The 19372-nt window shown below is 40.2% G+C and overlaps 1 protein-coding gene and 1 pseudogene across 2 annotated transcripts in view; both read left to right on the top strand.

The window, feature by feature from the left end:
* Nucleotides 1-19372, top strand: part of LOC105468146 (raftlin family member 2) — a 105019-nt gene that overhangs the window by 30506 nt on the left and 55141 nt on the right. For both annotated transcript variants that reach the window (XM_011718191.3, XM_011718190.3), the window contains exons 3-5: nucleotides 1972-2086; nucleotides 6465-6744; nucleotides 9227-9436. In XM_011718191.3, the coding sequence (XP_011716493.2) occupies nucleotides 1972-2086; nucleotides 6465-6744; nucleotides 9227-9436 (605 nt within the window). The remainder of the gene's footprint in view (nucleotides 1-1971; nucleotides 2087-6464; nucleotides 6745-9226; nucleotides 9437-19372) is intronic.
* Nucleotides 16406-19372, top strand: part of LOC105481312 (glutamate dehydrogenase 1, mitochondrial-like) — a 3380-nt pseudogene continuing 413 nt past the window's right edge.

The following is a 19372-nucleotide window of genomic DNA, read 5'->3' as shown; positions in this document are numbered from 1 at the left end:
AATGTCAATGAACAAAGGGAAAGCAAAATAGATTCCAGAGGCACCTGGAAGCTCCTGTAGCCACTTCAGCAGACGCAGGAGTACCAGTGAGCTACAGATACTAACACTAGGCTAAAGAGCTGAGCAGACCTACCAAGTCCACTTTCACTAAGTTTCTGACTGTCCTACATTGTTTTATTAATAGTGGCAACATAAACTGTCTCTACATTCTAAAACTTTTTTTTTTCAAGACAGAGTTTCGCTCTTGTTACCCAAGCTGGAGTGCAATGGCACCATCTCAGCTCACTGCAACCTCTGCCTCCCGGGTTCAAGCGATTCTCCTGCCTCAGCCTCCCCAGTAGTTGAGATTACAGGCTTCTGCCACCACAGCCAGCTAATTTTTTGTATTTTTAGTAGAGATGGGGTTTCACCATGTTGGCCAGGCTGGTCTCGAACTCCTGACCTCAGGTGATTCACCCACCTCGGCCTCCCAAAGTCCTGGGATTCCAGGTGTGAGCCACTGCGCCCGGCCCATTCTAAAACTGTTAATGACAGAAAGGCCTACTATGACAAGTTCTCACAAATGGGACAGACCTCCTGTTAACCTTTCTCCAAAATCTAATTGAAAAGCTAACCATTGCAGTGGTTTTTATTTTAATAGCTACTTTTCCAAACAATACTGCAACCATTTTTGCCAGCCTAGATTGTGAATTTGATAGTTTTCATGGTCAAATACTGTTGTTCTTTCCAATGAAGAATAAAAATAACCAAATAGATTAACACATTTAATATTTTTTTTACACAGCCTTTCAACTAATATGTTACTTAATGTCAGGGATGCATTCTAAGAAGTGTATCCTCAGGCTGTTTTGTCATTGTGTGAACATCATAGAGTGTACTTACACAAACCTGGATGGTACAGCCTACTATGCGCCTAGGCTAGATGGTCTAGCCTATTGCTCTGAGGCTACAAACCTGTACAGTCTGTTACCGATTGAATACTGTAAGCAATGGTAACACAATAATAAGTATTTGTGTGGCTAAACATACCTAAAGATAGAAAAGGTACAGTAAAAATATGTTACTCTATAATCTTACGGGACCACCGCTGTATATGCAGTCCATTGTTGAGAGAAACATCATTATGCAGTGCATGACTGTATATCCAAACCATCCTAAAGACCAGGGGAAAAACTATGTTTTCTCTTTATAGTGATGGATCAACAACAATCACTTTATGAGAGGGCTAAGCAGAGAAGGAAAAAATGAAATTAGAGGAAAACTAAGAAAATAGGAAAATTTCAAGAAACAAGAAAGGGCCTTAAAAAATTCCAGGTGTGATTTTAAGGAACACTATCTCCCATGGAGTAATTGCCTACTTTAACATGTCTGGCAGGGTGTGTACAGGCTTCAGCTTTCACTAGAATATGAAGCCTCATCAGATGTTTACTAGTTCAAGCATTACTAAGCAAACATGACATTTTTGCACAGTAGTAATGCTTATGTCCTAATTACAAATCTTTTCAACCATGTGTGAATTATCTTTTCTGCTTTTAAGATTACTTCAGACAGACTTAGCAGTACCCTGGCAAGGCTAAGAATAAGCAAAGAAAAAAGATCAGAAAAGAAGAAAAAGGGAAAAGGGCAATATTTATTGGCATTTAAATGGAATTTTTACTTCTGCTTTTGTTCGATAAGATATAACAACAATCTAAAATTATTTCTTATAACTTTTATTAAAACTACAGACATGAAGCTTTTCTTTCTAAATTACAATTTAAATTAATAGCGGTTTAAATTAAGGAAATTTGAGTTAGTAGAAGTTATTGTGTTTTTCTGGTATTTTTTAATAAGAAGATAACCATCAGGCTTGAAATAACAAAAAATTATTACCTTGACCCTGTTTGTGAGTTGCTCACTCATTTTCACTGAGCATATTAGCTGAAAAACAACAATTGGCCTCCAACCATCAACATGTTTCCTCTGTTACAGCCCAAAGAATTCGGCAGCACCCAGTGGACAAAGACGCCCAAGGCTTGTGATTGAGGAATGTCCCCTAACTTCTGAGGCACAAACAAATGACACAGCAAAAGAACTGATAGAAAAGGTACTAAACGTATGCATTTTTTCATGGGATATTAAGAAACATTTGGTATTTCATCTTCATCAATTTCCTTTTTCACCCTAAAAAGAATAAGGAAATGACAGGCAACTTTTCTACCAGAATTTAAAACATATCGAAGTACTTGTGCCAAATTGTAAAGAGTTTAAAACAGAAATACAGTCCAGCGAAACAAAATGGACAATCAGAACTAAATTTAACCAAATATAAGAAGTTTAATGACAAACCTGATGAAATAAAATAGAGGAACAACCATTATTTAAGGAAGACTGTTGGGAAAGTAGGCAGTTGTTCTGCTGAGAATAAATTCCGCAGTTCAGATGAGATAAAGAGGTAATTTTTTAATATAAAAAAAAGAAAACAGGAAGAGTAAATATATTCAATGAATAGATTAAGGAGTTTGAGTATATAAATATAAGTTAACTGTACTAGGAAAACTAAGCTTAAAAAAGAAGAATCAAAGAGAAATCAGCAACAGACATGTCCTATGGAGCTTCATTTTCAAAATATACATTACAGGAAAGGAATACAAATCCATGAAAGTAATATGCAGTCTTAAGTGGACAGAGACCATGGACAGCAAATGTAAAAGAAAGAAACATCAATAATTAGGAGACAGTTGGTAACAGGTTCAACCTAATAATGTTTAATGTTAATAAAACCTGAGAACTAATACCTCACCAGTATTAAACTGGGAAATTTAATTAAAATCCAGTATTGCAAAGCTTTAAGACAAGTTAAGGCCAGGTGTGGTGGCTCACACCTATAATCCCAACACTTTGGGAGGCCGAGGCAGGAGGATCACTTAAGGCCAGGAGTTCCAAGACCAGCCTAGGCAACATAGCAAGACCTCCAACTCTACAAAAACTGAAAGAAAAAAAAATCAGCTGGACGTGGTGGCACATGCCTGTAGTACCATGTACTCAGGAGGGTAAGACAGGAGGATCACCTGAGCCCAGAAGTGAGCCTGCAGTGAGCTGTGATCAAGTCACTAAAATCCAGCCTGGGTGACTGAGCAAGACTATCTCTAATAATAATAATAATAATAATAATAATAATAATAACAACAACAACAACAAAGAAAAGCTAACATTCATAGTACAACTGGCATTGTAACAAATTAATGCAGTATTCTTTAATATCTATTTAGTAAGAAGAATCATAAATCCTGTTTTGCCTTTTGTTGTTGTTGTTAAAGAAAATAGGCTGGAGTATAGTGGCACAATCATAGCTCACTGCAGTCTCCGACTCTTGAACTCAAGCAATTCTCCTGCCTTAGCCACCCTGGTAGCTGGGATTGTAGGCATTGACATCATGCCCAACCAATTTTTTTATTTTGTAAAGACAGGAGTCTGTGTTGCCCAGGCTAGTCTTAAACTCCTGGGCTCAAGCGATCCTACTGCCGTGGCCTCCCAAAGTGCCGGGATTATAGGTGTGAGCCACCACGCCTGGCCATAAATCCCATTTTATTTTTTAATCCCCTCCTTAGGAACTGATTGTAAGAAAATAATTGAAAAGGGGAAAAAAAAATTTTTATACAAAGATATTTAATGAACAGTGAATAAGGGTCCAAATTCTCAATAACTGGAAGACTTTGAAAGAGACAATGACGGATTAATATAATAGAATATTTTATAGGCATTAAACATGACAACTATATTGACTGTCAAGAGAGAAAAGTCTATACAATATAACTTAATTGAAACTTAAATGAAAAGTTAAATGCTATATGTATATTGATTAAAACAAAAAGTTGTACATTCATAAATACTCTAAATTGATGGGATTTTATGGTGAAAGGTGTTTCTTTTCCATTGCATTGACATATTTATAAGGTTTTACTTTTTATTTAAATACATACAGCTAAAATCTAAGGCATTTCCTTTCAGGTAAGAAAATGAAATGTGTTCACTTTTTTCTCTAGTTTTTTCCAAGCATTAAATACCATGTATGTAATATCTGTGGTTTGGGGATAGCCAGTTATAGTTGCTAATGATTATTTCCCATTTAGGTACAAAGTCACTAATCAATAAGGGTTTTTAGGAATAGTCTTTGAGACTAAATTTTATTAACAAACTACATATATTGTTTATTAGTACTATTCTGGGAAATTTTTTTCTGGTAATAAATCCACGCCAGCAAATTTCTTTTGAAAACAAAAATGTAGCTGCTAATTTAGTCTTAATAGATCACCATCAGAGCCCTTGTTTTGCATTTGACTTCCTGGACACAGTTAAAGATCTATTTAAACAGGAAAGTACTGTTATTTCAGCAATTCGAGTAATGGGGTTATTTCATTAAGAGAAAAGCTTCAGGAAACTAGCACATGAAATATTTGAGCATTGCTCCTGGTAAGAACAAGAGCCTGAGATGAATTGCCAAATATTTTTGAGCAGCTGCCTTGTGTAAAGAGTTGGTTGTTGAACAGCTAACTTTTAAGTCAAGTTCTAACATTATACCAGTGTTCACTCTGATTTTAAAATTAGGTTTACAAGTATTTTTCTCAGAATTTTAAACTATAAATAACATTTTAAAAATATCAATCCTCCAACTTAAAAAATGGGAAAAAAATACTATATTTCTTACCAGTCCTTTCCAGATAAAATTTCCTAGTAATAGAAAAAAGCTTTTCTGCATCTTTTCACTCAAATCGACTAATAAGACCTAGAGGAAGCACTGGCGACAAATTCACCCATTTCTACCTGCAGAATGCCATATCTCTATCCCTCCCTCTTCTTCTCTCCCAGGACAATTGATATAAAGGAAAACTAGTGGTTGTTTTAAATTGTTATAATCTCAATATGTTAATTCATAGGAACAAATGATATTTCACCAGCCCTAGTCCTTTGTCCTAGCTCCACACACCCACACTCTCCCCGCTCTCAGAATTCTCCTGCCTCACAAGCTGGAGCTGAGTGAACTAAGTTGCCCCCATTGACTGGGCATTGCTCTCTGTTCTGCCCCAGTTCTTCCTGGCTTTTCTCATTCCATTTCATTCTGATTCTAAATGTTTGCATTTGCAACCTCCATCATAATTCTTTCTTCTCCTCCCAGATAGCATTTACATTTAATTTAAATGTTTAAAACAGTAGCCATATAAAAAAATTGCTATTTCTTCATTTAACTAATTTAACAAGTACTTACAGAGCACCTATGAATACAAAACACTGCAATACAAAGAAGAATAAGACATAGTCCCCTATGTCAGCCTTCAAAGGAGCTGCCAGTTGAACACATGAAGAAGACAAATAGAACAAAGAAATGAAGTAAAAGCAGAGAGGAACATGCCTTAGGTTTTTGGCTGTTACATTTAAACAAAAGCTAAATCTTACAGATATGTCAATGGGAAAAGTGTTAAATGTAAAAATAAGCATTCTTAAGTTCTCGAAATTATTTCACTGGTATTATATTATATTATATGCTTCAGAATCCTATTCTTTAATTGGTAGGATTAAATCTAATCCTATGCATTTGGCCCAGATGGGAGACAATAATATAAAGACGTAAGCCGATCAGAAAGCTTTGTAAGAGTAGTGGTATGAATTGGGCTTATGCTATATACCTACACATTTGTCAAGCATCAGTCTTTTAACATTTTTCTTTGTTACCATCAAATAAACAAAACTAAAACCTATTCCAAGAAATCCCTAAAAATAACATTACCAAATACATCTTCGTTAACAAAGAAAAGCTTTATTAATTTAAAAGCAAAATACATATAGTTTTATATACATATAGTTTATAGTTAACTAATTTAACAAGTACTTATAGAGCACCTGTGAGTACAAAACACTGCAATACAAAGAAGAATAAGACATAGTCCTCTATGTCAGCCTTCAAAGGAGCTGCCAGTTAAACACATGAAGAAGACAAATAGAACAAAGACTCTTTTAATTAATTTAATTAAATTTAAAAGCAAAATACATATAGTTTTGCTTTTAAACTAATAAAGCTCTTCTTTGTTAATGAAGATGTATTTGGTAATGTTATTTTTAGGGATTTCCTGGAATAGGTTTTAATTTTGCTCCAACTGGAGACATCATTGTTAAATGGTCTGCAAAAATCATGCTACAGAATTATTAGTTCTTCCCAAACAGTGGCCCTTCAGAGAAAAATAATTCCTGTTTTCATAATTTATAAAGTATGTTTGGTTCTGTTTGAAGGTCATGATGATCATGTGGCATGGTCTTGGGGGCAGTGCTATTTTACAGGTGATTCATTAGTTTATGAATGAGTCTTTTGTTACTGGTCAGGTTACTCCATCTTCTAGTGGATTTCCTCATTAAGCCTAAAAGTTAATTGATAAAGTAATCAATGAAAATAGAGTTTATATTTTGTTCTGCCATCTCTTTTTAAATATCAGATTAATGTCGCTGCTAAAAGAGGAATGAAATTTGTTGGATTCATATCACAGCATTATTCTCCATCTAAATTCTGCAATGGAGCCAGCCATGATGGAGATATAGAATCAATGCTACATGTGAGACACGGTTCAGATGAAAACTGCAGAAGTTGGAATGAAGGGACATTAAGTGGGCAATCATCTGAAAGTGGAATTGAGGAAGAACTTCATCATGAAAGTGGACACTATCAAATGGAACAAAATGGCAGCCCTAGTTCCTCTAAATCAAGAAAGGAAGAAGGTAATAGACAGGATTAGTAGAAAGAGAATATACTACAGTTTAGATTAAGCAAAATAAGTTTTTGAGGTTTTCTTTTAGAAATATGAGGCAAAGTAAATTGCTAAAGATTATAATGACTAAATGAACTAATACAAACTTGTCATGATTTTTAAAAATTATTACAGCCAGCAATAAGGCATGGCAGTTTTTTAGACAGTTGTTTCTGGCAGCACATACAATACCATCCACATAATGAAACTTTGTGTTGAAGATTGGTTTCTATTTAGTCATCCAAAACTCCCTTGTAAATTGGAGGCTGTACATGTGTACCAAATAAGTGAGTCTATTAAGTCTAAAAAGCTGTTCTGATTTATGTTTGTACTAATAAACAGCGTGTGAGAATTTTCATTTTGGCCTTTCCCATTTCATGGATGGTTTTCACCTTTGAAATTAATTGGCTTTCTTTGATCATCAACTAGAATGTGAAACTGGCACATCACGATGAAACAATTAATATAACAATAGTGCCTGCATCCTAAAATAACTTTGAACAACAGTTGTATTCTTCTGTGCCAGCTAGCAAGTCTTCCCAAGAAATTGAGAGTATTTTATTCATGCATTTGGGACTGTTCAAAATTTTCTGATACCTTTGTGGGCATGCTTTAAAAAAGCACTATCAGAGAAAAGCAAAGGCTACGTATACCTTAGCATTAACAACATGGGCTCTGGAATCAGATACCTCAATTTCTTTATAAAAAGGGGTAATAGTAAGAACTCCCTCATTGGGTTGTTGTGGGAAGTAAATAAGAAATATCTACAAAGTGTTTGACCCAGTGCCTGGTACAGAATAAGCTCTATATTAACTGCTGTTAACTGATCCTTCAGTCGGTGTTGGCACTGGAGGAGCACGCCTTGGTGTCAGGCTTTCTGGGTTATGTTTTGATGTGCTTAGCATCCTATACATGGCAGAGATTCATTTAGCCACATAAGCTCCACCTCCTGAAGAAATAATTGGGAGCATTTACCAACTTAGATCTCACCCGTCTCCACCACCATCACCACTGCCTTCCTCTTTTCTCACTCATTCCCTAGCTAACAATGTCCCTGATTTTTTTGCAATGTAAAAATTATAGGAATGTGTATTAGTCTGTTCTCATGCTGCAAATAAAGAAATACCTGAGACTGGGTAATTTATAAAGGAAAGAGGTTTAATTGACTCATAGTCCAGCATGGCTGGAGAGGCCTTGGGAAACTGACAATCATGGCAGAAGGGAAAGCAAACATGTCCTTCTTCACGTGGTGGCAGGAGAGAGAAGAATGAAAGCCCAGCAAAGGGGGAAGCCCCTTATAAAACCGTCAGATTTATAGAACAGGATGGGGGAAACCGCCCCCATGACTCAACTGTCACTATCTGATCCCTCCCACAACATGTGGGGATTATGGGAACTACAATTCAGGATGAGATTTGGGTGGGGACACAGCCAAACCATATCAGAATGTAATAGTGAACAAGAGGTATGGGAATTACGGTCAGAGAGGTATTCACTATCTTCCACCCATTCCTACCTTTACACTCCATGTGAGTTCCCACCCTTACTTTGAGCAAATCAGATGTCTATTTCTATTTCTTTAAGTTCTAAATCCAATATAGTACTTAATGTAACTGTAAATCTTTAGATTCTCTCTCTCAGTATTTTTAAACTACATACTTCTCAATAACTTTTCTGTAGTAGTGGTTCTTAATTAGAAGAGGGAGAATGGGGGTAGCAAGAATTCACAAAAGACCTCTTTGAGTATCTGGTGAAATCCATGAAATCCAGATACTTTTGTCTGTCATACAGGTGATGTTAAACTTCCTAAAACACAAACATAGGTGTGGATCCATTGACCCCACGTTAAGAATTTGCCAATTCCTAGTAAAGCAGAAGATATGATCCAGCATTTCCATGTCTGTTCTAGAGTCACTCTCACACGTGTCCAAGAAGATATAAAGTTTGTAATAACAAAAAAACTGGAAATAATGCATATGTCCACCAAAAGGAGACTAGACCATTGGCATACTATGTAGCAGTTAAAATAAATGAATAAGATCTATATGGTTATTTACATTTTAAAGGCATGTCGAACAAAAAGTCAATTCATATCTACAGTAGAATACCACTTTAAAAAAATTTTTCAAACTGTAAAATGTTACATATCATTTATGGGTTTATTAGTGTGTATTGAAAGATTAAAAGCTTGAATGAGAATGATAAACACCAACTTCATTATAGTACTTACTTCTAGAGAATAGAATTAGAGGATACTACATAGTAGCCTCAACTGTATCCAATTCTCATTTCTTTGAAAAAATACTCTGAAGCAAATATAGCATAATATTGACATTTGATTAAGCTGAGTGCTTGTTTGTATGCTTGGAATATCTCATGATTACTGAAAAAAATTAGGAATCTTTGATCAACAAAATTATAATTTTCCCTTTTTTTTCCTTCTGAATGTCTAGCCTCAGACAACAAACTGTATACAGTCTTCAATGTTTTTGATGATGATTCAACCTCCTTGGCCTATCAGGAAGGCATCCTGTCAATGAAAGTAACAAGAAAAGGATCAGTCATTAGTACGCTTGATGCTGATTGGCTGGAGTTAACTACCTTTTATTATAAACAAGGCTTGTCTTTAATTGATTCTTTTGTATTCTGGGAAACATCTAAAGGTAAGTTTTATGTTAATGATATTTTATATCTGAAGAATTTGAACTTGTATCAAAATCAGTGAAAATGTTTTTACCTCTCAAGTTCTATGGCTGAAAGGACAGATACCATTCCTAAGGAAATAAATTCCAGCTGTTACACAGATATGTAGCTTTAATTTAAAAGCTTAAAGCTCCTTCAACGCAATGGACACTTAAGGAGGGTGGGCAGAATTATAACATAAAATGTTCACTGTTGGGTTGTAATTAGGAAACCACCGTGTGATTGACTAGGAGAATTTTCCAAATAAGATGTACTATAATAGTCCAAATGAGAAGTTTATGATGGCATTTCATGGTTACTATTCATATTTATTACATTATCCCAATTTTGAATGCTATCTACCATGTTTATAGTCAGTCTATACCTGATTCTTTCTATAATTTGTATAGAAAAGTCATCTTTGGTTTAGAAAGTGACGTTGGCTTTGTTCTTATTTCTGTTTTCACCTTGTCTTTCATCCCTCTCTAGCCTTTCTCATTTAGTTACAATGGAGTATGTAATTATTTGTGTCTATCACGAAAACAAAGAGAAACTATAACATATTATCAAAAATGACTTTCTAGGAAATTTTTTTCAGAGATGAGTGTTAAAAAAAGAAAAAGAAAAGGTAGTAATGACACTAGAAAAATGCATTAGGAAAGGTGAAGGTTATGAAATCCAGGATAATTAGGAACTCAACTCTGTGAGGTTAGAGGAAAGAATTAAAAGCCAATAAGATCTCCCTGTACCTTACTACTGTTAAATCAGCCTAGTATTACCTTAACTGCTCCAACTAGAGACTTTGGATGATATTTTAAATTATCAGGAGTCATGTTCCAATAGGCCCTTTTAACTAGCAGTATTAAGGACCAAACCCATTGGAGCACCCCAGTAATACAACACCTTGCAGAGTGCTTGGCACATAGCAGGTGCTTAATAAATATTTCTTAGTATTTTTCAGTAGGCCAGGCACCGTGGCTCACACCTGTAATCCCAGCACTTTGGGAGGCCAAGGCAGGCAGATTGCTTAAGTCCAGGAGTTCGAGACTAGCCTGGGCAATATGGCAAAACCTCATCTCTACAAATAATGCAAAAAGTTAGTCAGGCATGGTGGCAGCCACCTGTATTCCCAGCTACCCAGAAGGCTGATGTGGGAGGATCACCTGAGCCCAGGGTGGTCAAGGCTGCAGTGAGCTGTGATTGTACCCACAACATTCTAGCCTGGGTCACAGAGTAAGACCCTGTCTCAAAAAAAAAAAAAAAAATATATATATATATATATATATATGTATATATGTGTGTGTGTGTATAAATTAAAAATATTTCTTAGTATTTTTTGGTTATTGGAAGCTTCTTCCACTTGGTCTTTTATTTTATTTTATTTTTATTATACTTTAGGTTCTAGGGTACATGTGCACAATGTGCAGGTTTGTTACATATGTATACATGTGCCATGTTGGTGTACTGCACCCATCAAATCGTCATTTACATTAGGTATTTCTCCTAATGCTATCCCTCCCCCTTCCCCCCGCCCCAAGACAGGCCCCAGTTTATGTGATGTTCCCTGCCCTGTGTCCAAGTGATCTCACTGTCAATTCCCACCTATGAGTGAGAACATGTGGTGTTTGGTTTTCTGTCCTTGCAATAGTTTGCTCAGAATGATGGTTTCCAGCTTCATCCATGTCCCTACAAAGGATAGGAACTCATCCTTTTTTATGGCTGCATAGTATTCCATGGTATATATGTGCCACATTTTCTTAATCCAGTCTATCATTGATGGACATTTGGGTTGGTTCCAAGTCTTTGCTATTGTGAATAGTGCCACAATAAACATACGTGTGCATGTGTCTTTATAGCAGCATGATTTATAATCTTTTGGGTATACACCCAGTAATGGGATGGCTGGGTCAAATGGCATTTCTAGTTCTAGGTCCTTGACGAATCGCCACACTGTCTTCCACAATGGTTGAACTAGTTTACAGTCCCATCCACTTGGTCTTTTATAGTAACAGCAAAGTTTCATAGGAAAAACATGGGCTTTAGAATCAGACCAAGGTTTAAATCCTATGTCTTCTACTTATTAGTTGTGTCATCTTGGGAAGTTAGTTGAGCTCACTGAGTCTCAGTTTCTTAAAGAGGAATAAAAATACTCCTACTTTTTATTATTGTGATGATGTAATAAGATATAATAAAATAAAGTGACTTCTAGAATGCCTAGCCTACAGTCAGAGTTCATTTTCTGGTGTTAGTTTTCTTTCCTGCCACTTGTTATGTGCAATTACAGTACTTTTAGTGTGGATCATCTATTTAGAGGTTGGTTTGTGCTTCATAATCTCTCTCTCTCTCACTCTCTCTCTCTTTCTTTTTCTCTCCTGTTTCTCTTCTCTCCAAAAAGTTTAGTTGAAGCCATTTCGAATTTTGGTGTGTGACTTACTGCTGAACAGAAAAACAAAACATACGCTTTTCGCAATCTCTCTCAGGCATCCCTGCCTTGGGTCTTGCCTGATGAGAATAAAATTAGCCACAGCAGTTGCCAGCCAGGCTCTGTGTGGCTTTTGTTCTTAAAGCCTCAGAATCTATTTAGAGAGCCCCAGGGTGACTCCCTCTCAGCAGCTCATGGGGCGGAGTGGGGTCATGGAGGGGGGTGCAGAATCTTCCCCTCTCAGCAGCTCTGGAGTGTCTCATTAGACATTTGACATTGCAGGCTATGGAAAGCCCCTCACGAGCCACATCAGTCTGCGGGGTCTGTCACCTGGGCACGTCATTTGGGACTTTCCTGGGAGTACACAGGGAAGTTGCCGAGGGGAAATTGTGACCAATAGCTGTGTCACTGTGCGAAGCAAGTCAGAGGAAGCAGGGCTGAATTGGTCGCTTTGTTTTGGTATGTTTGATGCCTGACATCTAAAGCACATGGGGAGGGTGGTAGGGGCAGACAATGCATATTTTGTTTAGTCTTGCTTCTATCCTCTTCCAAAATACTGTAAGAAGTTAGCCCACCATGAGGAATGGGAGAACAAAACCAGACAGCGCTCAGAAATTTAAATATATTACCCCACAAATCACATTGAATAAAATACTTCCCTCCAGAAACACAGAGGTGGGGGACAAATGTTTAAAAAGTTTTCTACTTCAGCAGTCAGAGTGTAAAAGTTGTAAGATCTGTGAAATTCCTTCTCAGGGTCCCTCCACGCTCACTCTAACAGCCTTTTCTGCTGTGAAGCACACCCTGGGACACACACACACACAATGACCCTCAAGGTGCCTACACGTCACCAGCCTCCAAATGCCCCACCACCCCCGGAGCACAGTCTTTCCCCACCTTAGGATACCACATCTTAAGGCTACATTTTGATTTTTTAAGAATTCTTTTCAGACTTCATTTGTTACTCATTTCAATCTTTCCACTCCTGTAAAAATGTTTGTGTGGCACTAGTGGAGGAGAGGTAGCACAATGAAGAGTGGGGATGGAGTAATAACATTGAAACTCATTCCATATATGCCAGGTCTCATGCCGGGCACTGGGTTTATAATACTCTTCCCTACTCGCAAGGTGCTAGCCGTGTGGCATCGGGCAGACAGGCAGTGAAAATGTCAAAACAAATGTATCTAATTTCAAAACTAAGAAAATTGTGTGACATGACCGTAGAGGATATTATGATGAGAGTACCAGGGAAGAACCCACTTAAAGAGGCGGTCAGAAGATCCCCTCTGAGAAGGCAGCAATCACACTGAGACTGGGCAGCTGGAGAGGAGCAGACCTGTGAGAACCAGATGTACGCCATTATAGGCTGGAGAAACACATCTAAAGGTACAAAGACCTTAGGGCAGAGAAGAGGAACTGGGAAACAGTCTGTGTTTCTGGAGCAAGGCAAGCAAGAGTATGGCTCTGGACACAGTGGAAGAGGTAGGCAACAGGCAGTCCCTACAGGGTCCTAAACAGGAAGAATGCAACGACAGCAGCTAACACCTATTTTGCACTTGCTCTACACCAGCATCGTGTAAGCATTTTGCATTCATTAACTCATTTAGTCCCCACAGCAACCTGTGAGGTAAAGATGATTGTGGCCAGGCACGGTGGCTCACGCCTGTAATCCCAGCACTTTGGGAGGTTGAGGGGGGCAGATCACGAGGTCAGGAGCTTGAGACCAGCCTGGCCAACATGGTGAAACCCCTCTCTACTAAAAATACAAAAAATTAGTTGGGTGTGGTGGCATGCACCTGCAATCCCAGCTACTCAGGAGACTGAGGCAAGAGAAGCATTTGAACCAGGAGACAGAGTTTGCAGTGAGCCAAGATCATGCCACTGCACTCCAGCCTGGGCGACAGTGCAAGACTCCGTCTCAAAAAAAAAAAAAAAAAAAAAAGGAATATATATATATATACACTTTATTTATTTATTTGTAGATGGGGTCTCACTGTCACCCAGACTGGAGTGCAAGGGCACAATCATAGTTCACTGGCCTTGAACTCCTGGGCTGAGGCCATCCTCCCACCTCAGACTCAGTAACCAGGACTCCATGCATACCACCACGCCCAGCTAATTTTTTAAATTTTTTTGTAGAGATGGTCTCACTTTGCTGCCCTGCTTGGTCCCAAACTCCTGGCTTCAAGTGATCCTCCAGCCTTGGCCTCCCAAAGTGCTGGGATTCCAGGCATGAGCCGTCGTGCCAGGCCATGCTTATTCTCCTTGTACATATGAAGGAACTGAAGCACAGAGATTTTACATAAGGTGCCTGCATTCACACAACTGGAAAGTGGTGGAGCCACCTAGATGGAGTGTGTGCTTTTACCAAGATACTTATTCCAATTCATTCATTAAAGATTTAAAGAGGGAGTCATGATCTCATTTGCATTTTTTAAAGAATTTCTAGCCAGGTGCGGTGGCTCTCGCTTGTAATCCCAGCACTTTGGGAAGCCGAGGCAGGCAGATCACTTGAGGTCAGGAGTTCAAGACCAGCCTGGCCAACATGGAAAAACCCCGTCTCTATTAGAAATGCAAAAATTAGCCGGGCATGGTGGGCGCCTGTAGTTCCAGCTACTCAGGAAGCTGAGGCAGGAGAATCTCCTGAATCTGGGAGGTGGAGGTTGCAGTGAGCCGAGATCACACCACTGCACTGCACTCCAGCCTAGGCAACAGAGTGAGACTCCATTTCAAAAAAAGAAGAAAGGAAAGGAAAAGAGAGGAGAGAAAAGGGAAGGGAGGGGAGGGGACGGGAGGGGATGGGAGGGGAGGAGGGGAGAGGAGAGGAGAGAAAAGGAGAGGAGAGGAGAGGAGAGGAGAGGAGAGGAGAGGAGAGGAACTTATTTGCCCTCATTATGAGAAATGGATCACAGAGGTCAAGAGTGGAAGTGTGGTGGGGAGGCTATTAAGAGGCTGTTGCAGTGGTCCCTGAGAGATGATGGTGGCGATGGAAAGAAGTGGATAGGCTAAGATTCTTTTTAGAGTTACCATACCTGCCTGCCCTCTACTTCAAAGATGCTCCTGGGCCCAACTCTGGGCAGCTGAATACCAAAAATGACATGGGAACCAAAAATACTACAATGGAGTGTTACCTCTCTGCACCTTTACAAGAATGTCAATGTCATGTCCTGCTAAAAGACAAGACATGTCCAGAAAAGTAAACCATTCTCTGGGAGCCCTTCAAACATGTGCTTTTCAAACCAGGGTTCGAGTACCCTCAGGATATGCAGCCTTGTGCCAAGGAGTACACAAGTTCACAAGTTTGCAGAATATAACTCTTCCTGGAGTGTCAATATTACTTTAAGATGGAGTGGCTTTTATGTAAGATGAATATATTTGAAAAGAATGGGCCAGCACAGTGGCTCATGCCTGTAGCCCCAGTACTTTGCGAGGCCGAGGTGGGAGAATCCCTGGAGGCCTGGAGCTTGAGACCAGCCTGATGGTAGAGGGTCTTGCCTCTGTGTTGATGGCGGCTGACTGATCAGGGTGGTGGTTGCTGAAGGTTGGGGTGGCTGTAGCAATTTCTAATTTAATTTTTTTCTCTTTTGGCATAGAGTCTCGCCCAGTCGCCCAGGCTGGAGCACAATGATGTGATCTCAGCTCACTGCAACCTCCGCCTCCCGGGTTCAAGCAATCCTCCCACCTTGGCCTCTTGGGTAGCTGGGACCAAGCAAGGTATGCACCACCACGCTGGCTATTTTTTTAGAGACAGGGTCTTACTATGTTGCCCAGGCTGGTCTTGAACTCCTGAGCTCAAGTGATCCACCTGCCTCAGCCTCCCAAAGTGCTGGGATTACAGCATGAGCTACTGTGCCTGGTCAACTGTGGCAATTTCTTAAAATAATACAATGAAGTTTGCTGCATCAATTGGCTCTTTCTTTCACGAAAGATTTCTCTCTAGCATATGATGCTCTTTGATGGCATTTTAACCACAGTAGAACTTCTTTCAAAATTGGAGTCAATCCTCTCAAACCCTCCCTCCAACTGCTTTATCACCTAAGTTTACGTAATATTCTAAATCCTTCATTGTCATTTCAACAGTGTTCACAGCATCTTCACCAGGAGTAGATTCCATTTTAAGAAACCACTTTCTAGGCTGGGCACAGGGGCTTACCCTTGTAATCCCAGCACTTTGGGAGGCCGAGGCAGGAGGATCACTTGAGGTCAGGAGTTCGAGACTACCCTGGCCAACATGGTAAAACTCTATCTCTACTAAAAATACAAAGACCAGCCTGACGAACATGGTGAAACCCTGTCTCTACTAAAAATACAAAATTAGCCAGACATAGTGACACACCTGTAATTCCAGCTACTCAGGAGGCTGAGGCAGGAGAATTGCTTGAACCTTTGATTGATCTAGGCAGAGGTTGCAGTGAGCCAATATCATGCCATTGCACTGCAGCCTGGGCAACAAAAGCAAAACTCGGTCTCAAAAATAAATAAATAAATAAATAAATAATAAAAATGCAAAAATTAGCTGTGCATGGTGGTGCATGCCTGCATTCCCAGCTACTCAAGAGGCTGAAGCACAAGAATCACTTGAACCTGGGAAGTGGAGGTTGCAGTGAGCCGAGATCGTGCCACTGCACTCCAGCCTGGGCAACAGGGTGAGACTCCATCTCAAAAAAAAAACAACAAAAAAAGAAAGAAACCACTTTCTTTCTTTGCTCATCCATAAGAAGCAACTCCTCATCCATTCAGGCTTTACTACGAGATTGCAGCAATTTAGTCCCATCTTTAGGCTCCACTTCTAATTCTAGCTCTCAGTATTTTCACCACATGAACCCCTCAAAGTCATCCATGAAAACTGGAGTCAACCTCTTTCAAACTCCTGTTCATGTTGATATTTTGACCTCCTCCCATGAATCATAAATGTTCTTAATGGCATCTAGAATAGTGAATCCTCTCCAGAAGGTTTTAATTTATTTTGCCCCATCCATCAGAGGAATTACTATCCATGGCAGCTATAGCCTTACAAAATGTATTCCTTAAATATATGACTTGAAAGTCAAAATGGCTCCTTGATCCATGGACTGCAGAATGGATGTTGTGTTAGTAGGCATGAAAACATTAATCTTCTTCCTCCCTAGTAGCGGGGACTCTGAGAAAGCGCGCCTGTTCCGCGACCGTCACGCACCTCCCCTCCGCCTGGCGCCATGTACCGCTGCCTGGGCGAGGCGCTGCTGCTGTACCGGGCCGGGCCCGCAGCCCTGGGCTCAGCGGCCGCAGAGTCGGCCGCGTTGCTGGGCCAGGCCCGGGGACAGCCCGCCGCCGCCCCGCAGCCGGGGCTCGCATTGGCCGCCCGGCGCCACTACAGCGAGGCGGTGGCCGACCGCGAGGACGACCCCAACTTCTTCAAGATGGTGGAGGACTTCTTCGACCGCGGCTCCAGCATCGTGGAGGACAAGCTGGTGGAGGACCTGAGGACCCGTGAGAGCGAGGAGCAGAAGCGGAACCGGGGGCGCGGTATCCTGCGGATCATCAAGCCCTGCAACCAAGTGCTGAGTCTCGCCTTCCCCATCCGGCGCAACGACCGCTCCTGGGAGGTCATCGAAGGCTGCCGAGCCCAGCACAGCCAGCACCGCACGCCCTGCAGGGGAGGTATCTGTTACAGCACTGATGAGAGTGTAGATGAAGTAAAAGCTTTGGCTTCTCTGATGACATACAAGTGTGCAGTGGTTGATGTGCCATTTGGGGCTGCTAAAGCTGGTGTTAAGATCAATCCCAAGAACTATACCGATAATGAATTGGAAAAGATCACAAGGAGGTTCACCATGGAGCTAGCAAAGAAGGGCTGTATTGGTCCTGGCATTGATGTGCCTGCCCCAGACATGAGCAAAGGTGAGGGGGAGATGTCCTAGATCGCTGATACCTATGCCAGCACCAAAGGGCACTATGACATTAATGCACACGCCTGTGTTACTGGTAAACCCATCAGCCAAGGGGGAATCCATGAACGCATCTCTGCTACTGGCCGTGGTGTCTTCCGTGAGATTGAAAACTTCATCAATGAAGCTTCTTACATGAGCATTTTAGGAATGACACCAGGGTTTGGAGATAAAACATTTGTTGTTCAGGGATTTGGTAATGTGGGCCTACACTCCATGAGATATTTACATCGTTTTGGTGCTAAATGTATTGCTGTTGGTGAGTCTGATGGGAGCATGTGGAATCCAGATGGTATTGACCCAAAGGAACTGGAAGACTTCAAATTGCAACATGGGTTCATTCTGGGCTTCTCAGGGCAAAGCCCTATGAAGGAAGCATCTTGGAGGCCGACTGTGACATACTGATTCCAGCTGCCAGTGAGAAGCCGTTGACCAAATCCAACACACCCAGAGTCAAAGCCAAGATCATTGCTGAAGGTGCCAATGGGCCAACAACTCCAGAAACTGACAAGATCTTCCTGGAGAGAAACATTGTGGTTATTCCAGATCTCTACTTGAATGCTGGAGGAGTGACAGTATCTTACTTTGAGTGGCTGAAGAATCTGAATCATGTCAGCTATGGCCATTTGATCTTCAAATATGAAAGGGTTTCTAACTACAACTTGCTCATGTCTGTTCAAGAGAGTTTAGAAGGAAAATTTGGAAAGCATGGTGGAACTGTTCCCATTGTATCCACAGCAGAGATCCAAGACAGGATATCCGGTGCATCTGAGAAAGACATCGTGCACTCTGGCTTAGCATACACAATGGAGCGTTCTACCAGGCAAATTATGTGCACAGTCATGAAGTATAACTAACCTGGGATTGGACCTGAGAATAGCTGCCTATGTCAATGCCATTGAGAAAGTCTTCAAAGTGTACAATGAAGCTGGTATGACCTTCACATAGATGGATCGTGGCTGACTTCCTCACTGCCCTCTTCACCTGTAACTTCTGCAGACCTATCACAAGTTTACATGTAACCACAGAAATCCCTTTCCCTCCTGACATTAATAATGGATACCATTCTCAACAAGTCAGTCCAAATCAGCCCCTTAAGGAGAAAGAAATTAAGGTTAGGGGATCATGTACAAGCTGAGTGTGAAAGTAGAAATCACCTACACCAGAGAGCCATTTTGGTATTTTGCCTTTAAATAAAGTCTCCTCCATCTGGCTGTGCAGCCTTGCTCTGTGGCTGTCCCCAACACAATCAGTGCTATTGCTGGGGAAGGGACAGTCAAGAGCAGTCAGTTGCTCACTTATTATGCTCTGGACGAGTGTGGGACACACGGTAACTGTAACCCATTTAAGAAGTAGGTGTGTGGCCTTTTCAGAAGGTGGCATGGTCCTCAAGTGAGTTCTTAGTGTTTTATATCAGCAAAATAACTCAATTTTGCAGGTTGCAAACAAATATAAAAGCTGTTTCTGTTTATCAATTTTATTCTTTTAGAATAAAATAAGTACATGCTGCTGTCATAAAATTGCTTTTAATCACAACAAGCCTAACCTTGACTCAAACAGTGAATGCC

The sequence above is a fragment of the Macaca nemestrina genome, chromosome 11 (genome assembly GCF_043159975.1).
Source record: "Macaca nemestrina isolate mMacNem1 chromosome 11, mMacNem.hap1, whole genome shotgun sequence".
In the NCBI taxonomy this organism is placed as follows: domain Eukaryota; kingdom Metazoa; phylum Chordata; class Mammalia; order Primates; family Cercopithecidae; genus Macaca; species Macaca nemestrina.
Note: the sequence above shows the minus strand (reverse complement) of the source record. Positions and strands in the feature narration are given on the sequence as shown.